At 41.7% G+C, this 12,860-nt stretch overlaps 1 protein-coding gene across 7 annotated transcripts in view; it reads right to left on the minus strand.

The window, feature by feature from the left end:
• The window catches only part of TSNARE1 (t-SNARE domain containing 1), a 506,791-nt gene that overhangs the window by 181,306 nt on the left and 312,625 nt on the right, over positions 1-12,860 (minus strand). For 6 of the 7 annotated variants that reach the window (XM_040587253.1, XM_040587249.1, XM_040587251.1 and 3 more), the window contains one exon: positions 13-95. The exons of the other annotated variant lie outside the window; for it this stretch is intronic. In XM_040587253.1, coding sequence (XP_040443187.1) covers positions 13-95 — 83 coding nt within the window. The remainder of the gene's footprint in view (positions 1-12; positions 96-12,860) is intronic. 7 annotated transcript variants of the gene reach the window in all.

Raw genomic sequence — 12,860 nt, forward strand, 5'->3', positions numbered from 1 at the left:
AGACCCACTTACTTGGTGCTGACTGGCTTTTGCCAACTGCTCATTGGCTGATTCTACATTAGAAGATGCAGTCTCAATGTTGGCTTCAATACTATCTGCAAATTAAGATAATAGAAGATAATTACAGGGTAAAAATGTAAAACAAAGAGTTTATACCAACAGCAACTTACTCGTGGGAATAAAGAGATGAGCATCCTCTTTTTCAGAAGCTGTAGTACTACAGGGAAATAGGAACACCACCCATTTTGATGAACAACTAATCCATCAGTCAGAGGCAGTATGGTTGACAGGTCTCTGTGTGTCCCCAGATTGGATGGAATTTAGCAGCTCATCCCATTCCCAGTGAAGCCAGTGGGAAGACTCCAATGGGAAGACTGATAGGAATTCAAAGGAAAACAGCTCAAGACTGGCAAATTCACTAGATTAGAGTTAAACTACAGATGGGACATGGCAGACTGTATCTGAAACGATCTCATTATTAGAGCTCAGGGATAAGGTTCATCTGAGCACATGTGGGTTATTGACCACCCCCAGGTGTCTGTACTGGAGCAAGTCACCAAGGACACTATCACAGTCAACAGAGAGCAAGTCCGTATTGTACAGTTCATCCCACTATACTGTTGCCTGCTGCCAATCAGATTAGATGAATAACAACCTAAACTTCTGGGTCACATTTCCAAGCTTCAAGGGAGGTCTGTACAGCTGGCTCTGACAGATTGATAGACATTGCTGGTACCTCAAATTAAGGGAAAAGTATCTCAGCTGAGATTGCTAGCTCTGATGTTGGGGGAAGCTGAAGGAACCATGAGGAATTAAAATGTGGCTAGAAAAGAAAGGTAATCAGCTACACATTGCAGCTGGCAGCCCACCCCCCACCCCTCCACTTCATCCAAGACAAGTATTAAATTTGACTCCAGGGCTGTGCTTAGAAAGCACGGCACCTATGGTATAAAACCTGCAAATAGGGATTTCTATTTCTAGCAGAAATCTTAGAAATCTTGACCAGCTTGTCCCCTAAGAGATATGCAGTCAATAATTTCTGGCCACAACAGAAGGGTGTATGCACTTCGTCTGCTTCTGTGTGTTTTTGAGTAGATACACCATGGATTATATGAAAATGGTCAGGAGGAACTCAACCACAGCAAGAAATCTGAGAATAAGGTTCCAGGGGTTTCTGTAATCCTTGATAAAATTAATGCAAATTTTTCAACTGATGGTATTAGGAGTTAGATTAAGACACACTACAAAAGTTTTAAGTAACGTATCCTTTTGTTTTTGAAGGAAAAAAACATTAATTATTCTAGCCACTTTCATGATGGGTAGAGAAATGAGGGTTTAGAGATAAACTGTGGAAAGTGGTTGTGTTCAGGTTTTGCCATTTTTCAGTGAAGTGTTGCATATCTGTTAATGCAATTTTGCATTTCTGATACCGCCACTTCAAAACAAAGGAAAAGAGCAAAGAAACCACAAATCAATAGAACCATGCAATAAACAAACTTGAGCTTAACATTTGGGAACCTCTTAAAATACTTATATTACACCTGGGAGACATGGTCTTACATTCGTTTTATTTTAGATTATGTATGCCGGACTACATAAGAAAAACCTACCTGGCTGGCACTTTTATAGATTGATATAGCATAATTTTACTGTCTATATCCAATGATTCTCAAACCATTTTTATTAAGACATAACACCATGGACCTCGGTTGGCATTGATGACTTCTGCCCAATTGCTTTCCTTGCATTCACGACTCAGCAGGAAGAGACAGATCAAAAGGTTTCTAAGGAACTCAACCTCTGTCTATAAAGAAATATTAAATTTTCTTCTACAGAGCCTTAGAAGAGTTCCAACCGCATACATGCACACATCAGCATGACAGCCTTGAAGAGTTTACTTCCAGCATTGCCTGGAGCTGAAGGCATTCCTGGGAAAGTGTAAGATTTTTTTCTTCTTGATACCAGTAGAAAAATGTGGTGCTGAACTACCAAAAATGATGAACAGAAACATGGCACAAGAGTACACTTCACTAAGCAGCATTTTTGCCACGTGACTTGGTCTACCCAGGGTCCACCTCAAACAGGAGTGCCTGAGAAACAAGGTGTTTCTTGTGAGTGAAACATGGTAGACAGATTTCAACCTGTCACTTGATAATAATGAGGTCCCTAGGTGAGTTTACAAGGAGAAACCTACTACCACATCTCCACAAGTGCTGTCACTGTCAATTGCTGTCACATGTCTGTTTAAAAAGAGTAGCTGTCCAAACTCCAGAGCTGGCCCTGACACCTTTCCAGCCAGACATTGAGGCTGAGCCACAAATCAATAATTGGTCATTCTACATATTTTATAAGAGTAGCGGTAGAGGGACGTTTGACATTTTCTGGTTAGAATTGAGAAATAGCTGAAAGGTGGTAGATCTATGGGCTGGATTGGCTGTGTAGGACAGGGGAGTGTTTTCTTTTTGTGTTTGCAGGTTAAGACAGTGCTGCATAATTGCCAGCTTTCTAATTTCCAGTACTGTGTATACGAGCCTTTCTGCATATGGAAACAACAGGGCACAGGGCAGAGAAACCAAAAGAGTTAATATGGCATTAACACAGACAGGATACATCAGCCAGGATAACTTGTCACTCACTCGAAGTGACAAATTCTTCGTTGCATAGTTGTTGAAAAGTTATGGTTAAGCTTGACTACATAATGCATAGTTTACCAGGTTGATTTTGCCTAAAAAAATTTGTAAACATTCTGTGGAAGTGCATAAGAAATAGCCACTGGAACACCACCAGTTGGCATCAACTGAAAACGAGATCCTGACCACGCAGAGTTTCAACATGCCATAACTTTCCTATAGCTAAGCTGTGACACATGTTCGGATGGGGAGAAGAATAAAAAATCAGGTGAAAAAAAATGGCTAAAACCTAAGAATATACCCTTCTGGGACACCTGTTAATTTTAGAAGTACAAAGGTTGACTGTGGTTTAGGTTATGAAATACAACTTTAAGTAGGAAGGCACCTCCACGTTTTAAGCTACTTGGTGATGGGATTTGGAAGGGATATGGGGATTTGAGAAATCTGGAAGGGGTGAGGGTAATGTGCTGAACACATTGACAACTGCCTAATCAAACTAACAGAACTTGCTCATGTATCTGATGTTTCCCAGGATCTTACTGCAAACACCCTTCACTGCTCAATGCCTCTTGAATGTTGAATGTCCTCAGAAAATTAATCAGTTAGGCACAGAAGAGCAACAGAGGGGAAATCTATGACAGATATCCTACAAAACCAAGAGTAATCTGTCTGTACAGGGGTACAGGGAAATCACAGGAGCTTAATTTAGCTTCCTTAAATGGCCCTCCAGAGACACCTAGCACTTTTAGCTGCCTGCGGGGGGGCCTAAGGAGATTTGCTTTCCTTAGATAAAATTAAACACTGTGAATGCCCCCATAGCGCTGCATGGAATGGGCTAATCATATGTTATCCACTGTGTCTTGCAAACATCATCTACATTTTTCCCAGCACAGGCCTTCACAAGTAGGATGGATGTGTGCTACATGTCCTATATGAATTGTTGTGATGTTACAGGAGGAGGTTGGACCCTGGTGGCACTGTTTCTGCTCCCTTGTTCTCCTAATGGGGAAACACCAGCCTTGAGATAAGCAAACCTTCTAATTAAAATAAATAAATAAAACTATATATATAAAATCTAAAGCAACTTGTAATCCTGAGACACTGGGGAAAAACTAAACCAAACAAAACCCCATCAAAACAGCTCTAAAACTCTATAAAAATGAGACATAAACATGTAAAACAATTTAACTAGTTATTTCTGGTGATTAACACCATAAAGCAAGGGAAGGAAAGAGAATTTGGGTCAAATCACAAGGAAGGTCAATGTTGTTAATCAGTCAATGATGAATGTGCCACTCAAAGCTATTTTAGTGCACTTTTGCTGAACACTAGTGATGGTTCACAGCTTCACCTTGCTCACTTTCAGGCTTCTTGCCAAGATACCTTGCTTGGGGTTGGAGAGGCAAGTATTTCCAGAGGGGCAGTACAATCCTCAGTAGACTGAAAAAAAACCTGCTTCTTTCTCTTTGGCTTTGGTATCAAGGGACAGTGACTCTGTTCTCAAACAGGTGAGATAACCCAGCCCTGAGTCTGGGATTTTCCAGCGAGCCCGAATCCCACAACAATTTTCTGTCCTCATCCTATGATGACAAATTTCTGGTACAGCTTGAAAAGAAACAAAAACCTTAAGGCGATGTGATTGCCGGTTTATTAAACGGAGGGACAGGAGTGCACTAAAGCAGATGGCAGTTGCAAACAAATGCACCAAGGAATTAGGAAAAGATTTCTGATTTTCCAGCTAAAACACATCCTTTCAACAGGAGTAGTGGAGGAGACAGAGCTAACCAGTTTTTAGATGCAATTTGATATGATTTTATGACACACCTGTCACAGAGACAGCAATCACAATGACCCCCAGAAGTGTCTTTCAACCCTATCTATTTACGTGTCTTCTGAGATCAAGCCCTGCTTGTTGACCAGCTGGAGTCACATGTGAAATTACTGGAGTGACAGTGGCTGGAGTGGATTTTTTGTCCCAACATATGAAGAAATCACACATATCACCTGAGTCTTTATAATGGCAACAATGGACTGGTTTTACAAGGCAGCATTTTCAGTAAAATTGCTTGAAAGACAAGAAAGTGAGCTTGTGAATGAGAATGTTTAAAATACTCCCACTTGGCAATAACCAACATGGGCCCCTTCAGGTTTCACAGTATGCTTTTGTTTTTAGCACTTTTAGCTTAACCGTATTTTATCATTACAACTTCTGGCTAAAAATAATCAATATAACATATTGAGAAGCACAATAATAATAATTATAATAATAATATTAATAATTATAAAGAGCATTTTGGTAATGTATATAGGTTACTTTCCTAATTAAAAGCCAAGTTTGGAATGAAATTGCTTTCAGCATGAAAATGAATGTTGTCCATTCTAACTGCCACGTACATGGAGAGTTTTAAGTGAGTGTCATCCCATGAACAAAAGACTCTCCAGCTTTCTACAGGCACAACTATGGATGTTAAAGGGAAGGAAAGCTATGGCAGCTCTTCTGGAGTAAAGTTTAAAATTGTTTAGGGTTAGTCATTTGCAATGTAAACGCCAAGTAGAAATTCTGCACATGAGAGGATTTATAAAATAATCTTGCCCATATGCTAAATTAAGGCTAAATGGGTCACACTGGCTTAGACTGGTGCAATGAAATACAATTTGCAGCTCCATGAGTCATCAGGAGCTGTGGTTTTTACTTCCAACAAAAGGCAGATAGAACCTATTTGATTTTAGCAGGGCTCTAATTCTTCCACACAGTAAGACACCACGATCCTCAGAGGTAAGGACTGAAGCACTGAACAGCCACTCACCCTCATTTTCCAGGCAGGCCTGGAAAGACTATTTAAACTACCTAAAATGTCATAACCAGCTCTTCCTGCTGGTTTTCTTCGGCCATCAGCCCAAAGCTCTAGTCTATATGAATAAAAGCAGCTATAAGGCAGTGGCCGAACACCAGCATAAATTTAGAACACTTTAGCTCCTGAGTGATTTATATCGTCCTTGAAATGCATCTTGGAAATGTCAAGTATCTGCTACATATGCATGCACTGAAAAATGGTATTGCTTTGCCAGAGGTTTGCCATGCCTGCCAGGATACATCTTCCAGGGATTTTAAATTCAAACACTATCCTATGTACATCTATTGGAAAATAGCACATCCTACCAGAGCATACGGTACCTCACACAATCTGCTCTGTGCTAGATGGTAGCATGCAGAAATATGACCACTTCAGCAGATGCAAAGCCATTTAGCGTTCGTTCTTACAGGGACAAGTGGTCTCGAATGGCTGATATTTACCACAGGGCAGGTCAGCACATGAAGAGTTCCCTGAGGGTTCATGGCATGGTCTCTGCCTTCATGGCCTGCTGTAGGGCTTTCAGCTGCCTGTCCGAGGTATCTACAGGTCCCTTATGATGCTCCCGTATGGCTCTAGGTAATCCAAGGCCCTCATTTTAATCCCATAAAATCTGCACGAGGGAGGGTATTATATCATGGCAAGAGACCTGATTAACTTTTATTTTTTCCATTTCCTTCTTTTTCTCATGAAAATAAAGTATTTCAACAAGACCGGTTTTGTGCAGAAATTTATGGGCATGTCAGGTTTTTTGGTTTTTTTTTTCTTAAAAAATAATCCCTGAAAGTAATTTAAAGAGGAAAACAGCACTTAATCTAGCTTTGATTGGGAAATTCCAGTCTCTAGCACTCTTTTTCCTTGTGATGTAAACTCAGCATGTTTTTCTTCTATTAATTCTGTATCCAATTCAAAGACAATACTACATCAAACTGCAATAAAGTATGTTCCTTTGAAATGACAAAAAAAGAAAGGAAAAAATTAATTATATTTGTTTTTTCCAAATTGAGCTCATGAGTTGACACAATTTTGATAAATACTTTTACTTATTTACATGAAATAAATAAATGCATTTGCATTTCATTTTTCAGAAGTCCACTTTTACCTACAATTACAACACACTGACCTGCCATCACGCAGCTCAGTGCACAAACTATCGAGTCCTACAGCTCAGACAACTGATAAAAGAAGTGTCACTTCTGAGTTTGTCACAAGAATGAATGAGGATGATGGGGGTGTTGATTCATAGAAATAAATATACTTTATTTCTGCTCGTTGTGTTGGAAAGATCGTATATTTTACCTACAAAGTCAAGTCACTGATATTTACAACTTGCTTGACCCCTTTTGCTTTACATGGCTCGTTTGATTTACTTAACCCACTGCAGCCATCGCCTCCCGAACACAGTCTGTCTGTAGCAGAGTATAACACCTCCCAGCAGAAACAAACCCACCACCTGGGCAGCTTCTGCCTTTATGACATTTACTGCTCAATTGCAGCATTACTAGAAAATGAGAGCATGGCAGCTCCAGCTTCCCCAGAATGACTTCAGATAAATAGGTGTGAGAAGTATCCTACTGGTGGCAATAAACCTCATAGAAGGAAAAGCCTTGTTTCTTGTACAAAATTAGCTGGCTCATTAACTGCAACTATACCAGCCCAATCACATTATGAGGGTCAAATGCAGAACAGCAGACAAATCTTTAGGAGTTAGTAAATTTGCAAGTATGGAGTCAACCATTATTCTCTTCCTTATAAACCAGCATGTGCTGTCTTACCAGCACTGTCAGCACTAGAGCTAACTGTAAAAGCCCACACAACCAGGGAAGACACAAAATCCACACTCACAGACAGCAGAAACAGGAAAGAACCTTAAAACCTCATTCATCCTTTGTGTTACTTACTATCTCAAGTAAAATTAGCTGGTCAGAGATCATGGTAGCCCACACCTGACTCAAACAACTCAGTTGTAGAAGTGGTCATCAGCTGGTGCTCAACATGACATCAAGCCCTTTACAGGCTCTTCAGCACTGTCCAGAGCCAAGGGCATGTTAAAAACCATAGTGAAGGCCACCACTGCTGCAGTCCAGAGAAACAGGAAGAGCAATGCCAGTAGTATACTAAACCGTGACCTTAAAATTGTTGTCTACAAGGCAACTGAGGGTAGTAATTGTATGGCTCTGCACCATAATGTAAATGTAAATGTGAGGTTCTGCACCTGGGGAGGGACAACCCCACACACCAGTACAGGCTGGGGCTGACCTGCTCAAAGGCAGCTCTGTGGCAAAGGACCTGGGAGTGCTGGTGGCCAGCAAGTTGCCCATGGGCCAGCAGTGTGGCCTTGTGGGGCCCTAGTGGGGCCGCATCCAGAGTGCTGTGTCCAGTGCTGGGCTCCCCAGTTCAAGAAAGACAGGGAACTACTGGGGGAGGGGGGGGGGGGGGGGACGGGACACGTGTCCAGCGGAGGCTGTGAAGATGATGAGGGGACTGGAGCATCTCCCTGATGAGGGAAGGCTGAGAGAGCTGGGCCTGTGTAGCCTGGAGAAGGCTGAGAGGGATCTTATCAATGTCTACAAGTATCTTAAGCGTGAGTGTCAGGAGGATGGGGCCAGGCTCTTTTCAGTTGTGCCCAGTGACAGGACAAGGGGCAATGGGCACAAACTACAACATGGGAAGTTCCATCTGAATATGAGGAAAAACCTCTTTACTTTGAGGGTGACCAAGCACTGGGACAGGCTGCCCAGAGAGGCTGTGGAGTCTCCCTCTCTGGAGACATTCAAAACCCACCTGGATGCAGTTCTGTGCAGCCTGCTCTAGGAGAACTGCTTTAGCAGGGCGTTGGGCTGGATGGTGTCCAGAGGCACCTTCCAACCCTGACCAGTCTGTGATTCTGTGAATACTATGCAGTTTAAGCAGCTGGGGTGGTTTACAATAAAGCTTTGTTAGACTTACTTAGATAACAGAACAACAAACTGATAACAGGGTATATACCTAAGATGAACAAAGACATTGGAGGTTTCTTGGGAAGCGAATGGGAAGTGGAATAGATTATCACTGATTCAGAAATACCCCAGTGTACAGTTCCTGCATGGGCTGTCCTCTGTACTGACATGTACCTCCGTGTCTCAACAAGTGGCTGATAGCAAGAGAGCCAAGAGAAGATTTTCCAATTCATCAGGAACCAATAAGAACATAAATGTACCGTTCACATAATAGCCTCCTCTGAGATCACTTAGGAAATTTAACCAAATGAGACACTTTGCAGACCACATTCAATCGAACATAGATATTAAAGCTGTACATTCAGGTATTCAGGGACTATTCTCAAGATCTGTTAATTTTCTGCAGATGTCCCAACCGAGACACATAACTCAGGAGGGTTTAGTTAAGAATCCAGTTGAATGGTTTTCCAGCTCGGCGTGCATTAGTGCATCTGACAACAGACTCTGGGTTGTGTCATTCAGGCAGTCAGACTGGAGGAGACATGTGTGGAAGGGTGCTGAGAGGCCCTCTTGACAGTGTCTGTGTGTTAAAGCAGCCTTCAGGTCAGAAAGGCAATAACGATAAAACAGGCAACAAAGCTGACCTGATTTCTCAGGAAAGAAAAACAAACAAACAAACCAGAACTGAAAACTAAACCAAATAATACCCCACATCAAAAAGCTTCCAAAATAAGAAATTCATTTGCATTGATGGAAATACATTTTACTTTGAAGGAAGATTATTATTATTGTTGTTATTATTATTATTATCATCATCATCATTATTATCGTTGTTGTTGTTATTATGCAATAAGTGACAATGTGGTATATCAGTCAATATCAGCACGGCTCAAGGACTGAATATATTGACCCCATCAGGACGTTCCTCGGAGACTGAAGGAAGGCACCAGCTGCCATGTTCATACTTGCCAGGTCTCACAAACACCAGTTAGTGATGCTCGTGAAGTGAAGGAGCACCCACCTCAGATCACGTTAAGACATTTCACCACCATATTATTTTCAAATATAAAATGCCCAAACTTCAAGAGCAAAGTGAAAGGTTAAGTAACAGTAGAAAAAGACTTCTGAGGAAGTCTTTTGCTTGATGCAGTAAGGTCTTATTTCAGCCAGCGGGATTTGCTGTGTGAAGATAGATCTGTGTACATTTGATGTGGGCAAAGAGGTAGAGGACTCATAAATTAGTTCCTGTGTCTCTGCTGCTGTAATCTTAGATGACCAGTGTGTGATCTTAGGATCTCTTCCCATTTTAGAGAGCTGGGCAGGTTACAGATACGCTGGCAGAAAACTGGTTCCAGAACTGTCCAAAAGAGGAAGAAATGTGATTCTCTTAAAAGTGTAACATGTTTTCAGAACCACATGGGTCTTACCTTGTGGCTTTGAGAAATGTGATGGAGCTTCAAAGAGTGATATAAGTGGTGAAAGTTTAATTATAGAAGTACACATAAGGGATGTAGACCTTGTATGTTATTTTGGCATAACTACTAAGGTTACATAGAAAGGTAGGATGGGAAAACAGGTCTTCTAGAACAAAACAAGAACAGCATTTTTTTTTTTTTTTTGCATCAGGGGAAGAAACCCAATAATGATGATGATATTAATATTAATATAGGTATTAATATTAATAATAATGATAATATAAATAACTATATTGTTCAGGTCATCTTTATTCTCTGTTACAAGACAAATCACAGAATCATAGAATCTTTTAATTTGGAAAAAGACCTTTTAGATCAAGTCCAATCATGAACCTGGGATTGCCAAGTCCATCGCTAAATCATATCTCTAAGCATAACATCTCACATTTTTTGAACACTTCCAGGGATGGTGATTCCACCACCTCCATGGGCAGCCTGTTCCAATGCTTGACCACCCTTTCGGTGAAAATTTTTTTCTAATATCCAAGCTAAACCTCCCCTGGCACAACTTGAATTATTTCCTCCTATCTATTTTTACCTGGGAGAAGAGACCAGCCCCCACCTCTCTACAGCCTCCTTTCAGGTACTCGTAGAGAGCAACAAGGTCCTCCCTGAGCCTCCTTTTCTGCAGGCTAAACAACTAAATAGAAGCCTACAGAGGTGGACAAAAAAACCCCCAAACAACCTTGCCTTCATCAGGTACCAATACAAAGACTGGTAGCTGTGTTGTTGACACTTTCCTCAGAGGAACTGGGGGTTGAAGGATTCTTTTTTTCCTAACACCAGTTATAAAATTGATTTCATAGAACTGTGTCTATTTATCCAAGTACGGCCAATGAAAGAAGGAGCTTGCGCATGCAAAATAGTGATTTTCAGTATGAAACACTGGAAATGTTTCAAGCAGCTGAGACACTTATAGTTCAATTAGGTGGCCATCTGAGTATGGAAAGGAGTGACTGTCGCTTTAGCAATCACCCTCACAGAATGTATTTCTCACAATATCAAGTCCTTAATCCTTGCCTCTGATGTTTTGGCTGAAAAGCCCTTCTGCTATCATGACAGTAAAGGTTAGCAGTGGAGATGGCCCTCTTCTAGACACATGGAGATCTTGCTGTTTACAGATCAGATCCCCAAAGTTGTCATCAATGCACTCCAGAACTTTCTGGATTATTTATGCCCTGCTGTATTGTCCCTCCAACAGATATTGGGGTGGTTGAAACCTCCCATGATCAGAGCCTGCAAAGAGCCTGTTCTATTCATCTGTAGAGAGCCTCATCCGCTTTGCCTGTCCTCCTTTTAATCCCAATGCACAAACTCTCCGTCAGCTCCTCATCCACCCCCAGGCACAGCCCCATGCACTTCAGCTGCTGTCTTACATAAAGGACAACTCTTCCTCCTTGTCTCACTATCCTGTCCTGCCTGAGCAGCCTGTATCCCTCCAATGCAACGCTCATGATGGGAGCCAACCCACTATGTCTCCATGATCCCAACAAAATCAAAGACTCTTCATGTTTATTCCCCATACCATGTGCATTAATGTACAGGCACTTCAGAGACAGACCCCAGCATGTTCAGTTCCTGGTTCAGTTTGGGGTATTTGTCCACAGTGGGGTCTTGTAGGCACCTCCCTGCTGACATGCAAGTGCTAGAGGCTGATAATGGACTTTGTAAACCCTTCCTGCCACACCACGCCATGCCTGTTACTCATCAACCTTGTCCACTGCTCCCTCTGCAGGACTGCTGGTCACCACCTCTGTCCCCCATCATTCCTAGTTTAAAGCCCTCCTTAGGAGGTTAGCCATCCTATTGATGAAGATAGTTTTGCTCTACCTAGCAAGGTGGATCCCATCACTCCCAAGCAGATACTGATCTGCTAACAGGGTCCTATGGTTATAGAAGCCAAAACTGTGTTGCCAGCACCAATTCCACAGCCAACTATTGATTTCACCTATTAGCGTCCTCCTCACACCCCTTCCTCTCACCAGCACCCTGTGTGATGAAGCTGCATAGCGATGCTTTTGCCAAGAGCCTCTGTAAGACTCTGTTGAAGAGGCTCGTTCTGTTGATTCAAAGATGACCTAGGCCAGTTTTGTTTTGGCTTTGAAGGCTTGGTCTCACTGATATAGCAATGCTTAGTTAAATATTCATATCAAAGACATGCCATGGCTAGGAACACAGGCATGGAGTTTATTTGCAGAAGACAAAAAAACAACAGATACGCTGCCCCGAGTCTGCATTTCCCATCATCTGTTTCCTCCTTGCATGACAGAAATTGCTCTCTACCCTAGGAAGTGTTATGTATGTGTTCATTAAGGAGCTGGCTCACATGCTAGCAGAACTACTTTTAGGTTTTTATAATAAATATGGGTTACGCTGCCTGTGCCGTGCACAGACCAGATGAGCTCTTCCCATTAATCCTCCCCAGTTCAGGTGAACCAGACAGTGGTTTGCTCTACAGCCCTGGGAGCATTTTGCAGAGTGGCTCATCTCACGTTCCCTGATTATGTATTTTCCCTGAGTTTTCTAAAGAAGCACACAGAGAGCTTTCATTTCATGCACGTAAGGGGAATGCATTAAAAAAAATAAAACAAGTGCCAAGAGAACTGTCTCTTGTCATCATTGCTTTTAAATTTTCATGGTGGGATTTCAAGCCCCTTTGCCTCCTGATTCTTCAGCTCACTTACTTCTCTCTAATATGAATGTCAAAAGATAAATAGTGGCACCTTTCAGCAATTGGTTGGGAAGACACCTTGAGTGGCTGCCAGGCTGAAAAGATACTCCTAAAGAAACTATTAAAAATCTGCTGCAGTGAAACGGGAAGAAGAAAGAACATGTCAGATATAAAAGCAACAAAACCCTTATGCTAGCTCAAAGACAAAGGGTCCTACTTAGTCTGTTTCTCATAGGCAAGTTAATACTGTGGTTGCTTCTGTGCATGGGCAACATCTTAAAATAATAAATATT

Source organism: Falco naumanni, chromosome 3, assembly GCF_017639655.2.
Source record: "Falco naumanni isolate bFalNau1 chromosome 3, bFalNau1.pat, whole genome shotgun sequence".
In the NCBI taxonomy this organism is placed as follows: domain Eukaryota; kingdom Metazoa; phylum Chordata; class Aves; order Falconiformes; family Falconidae; genus Falco; species Falco naumanni.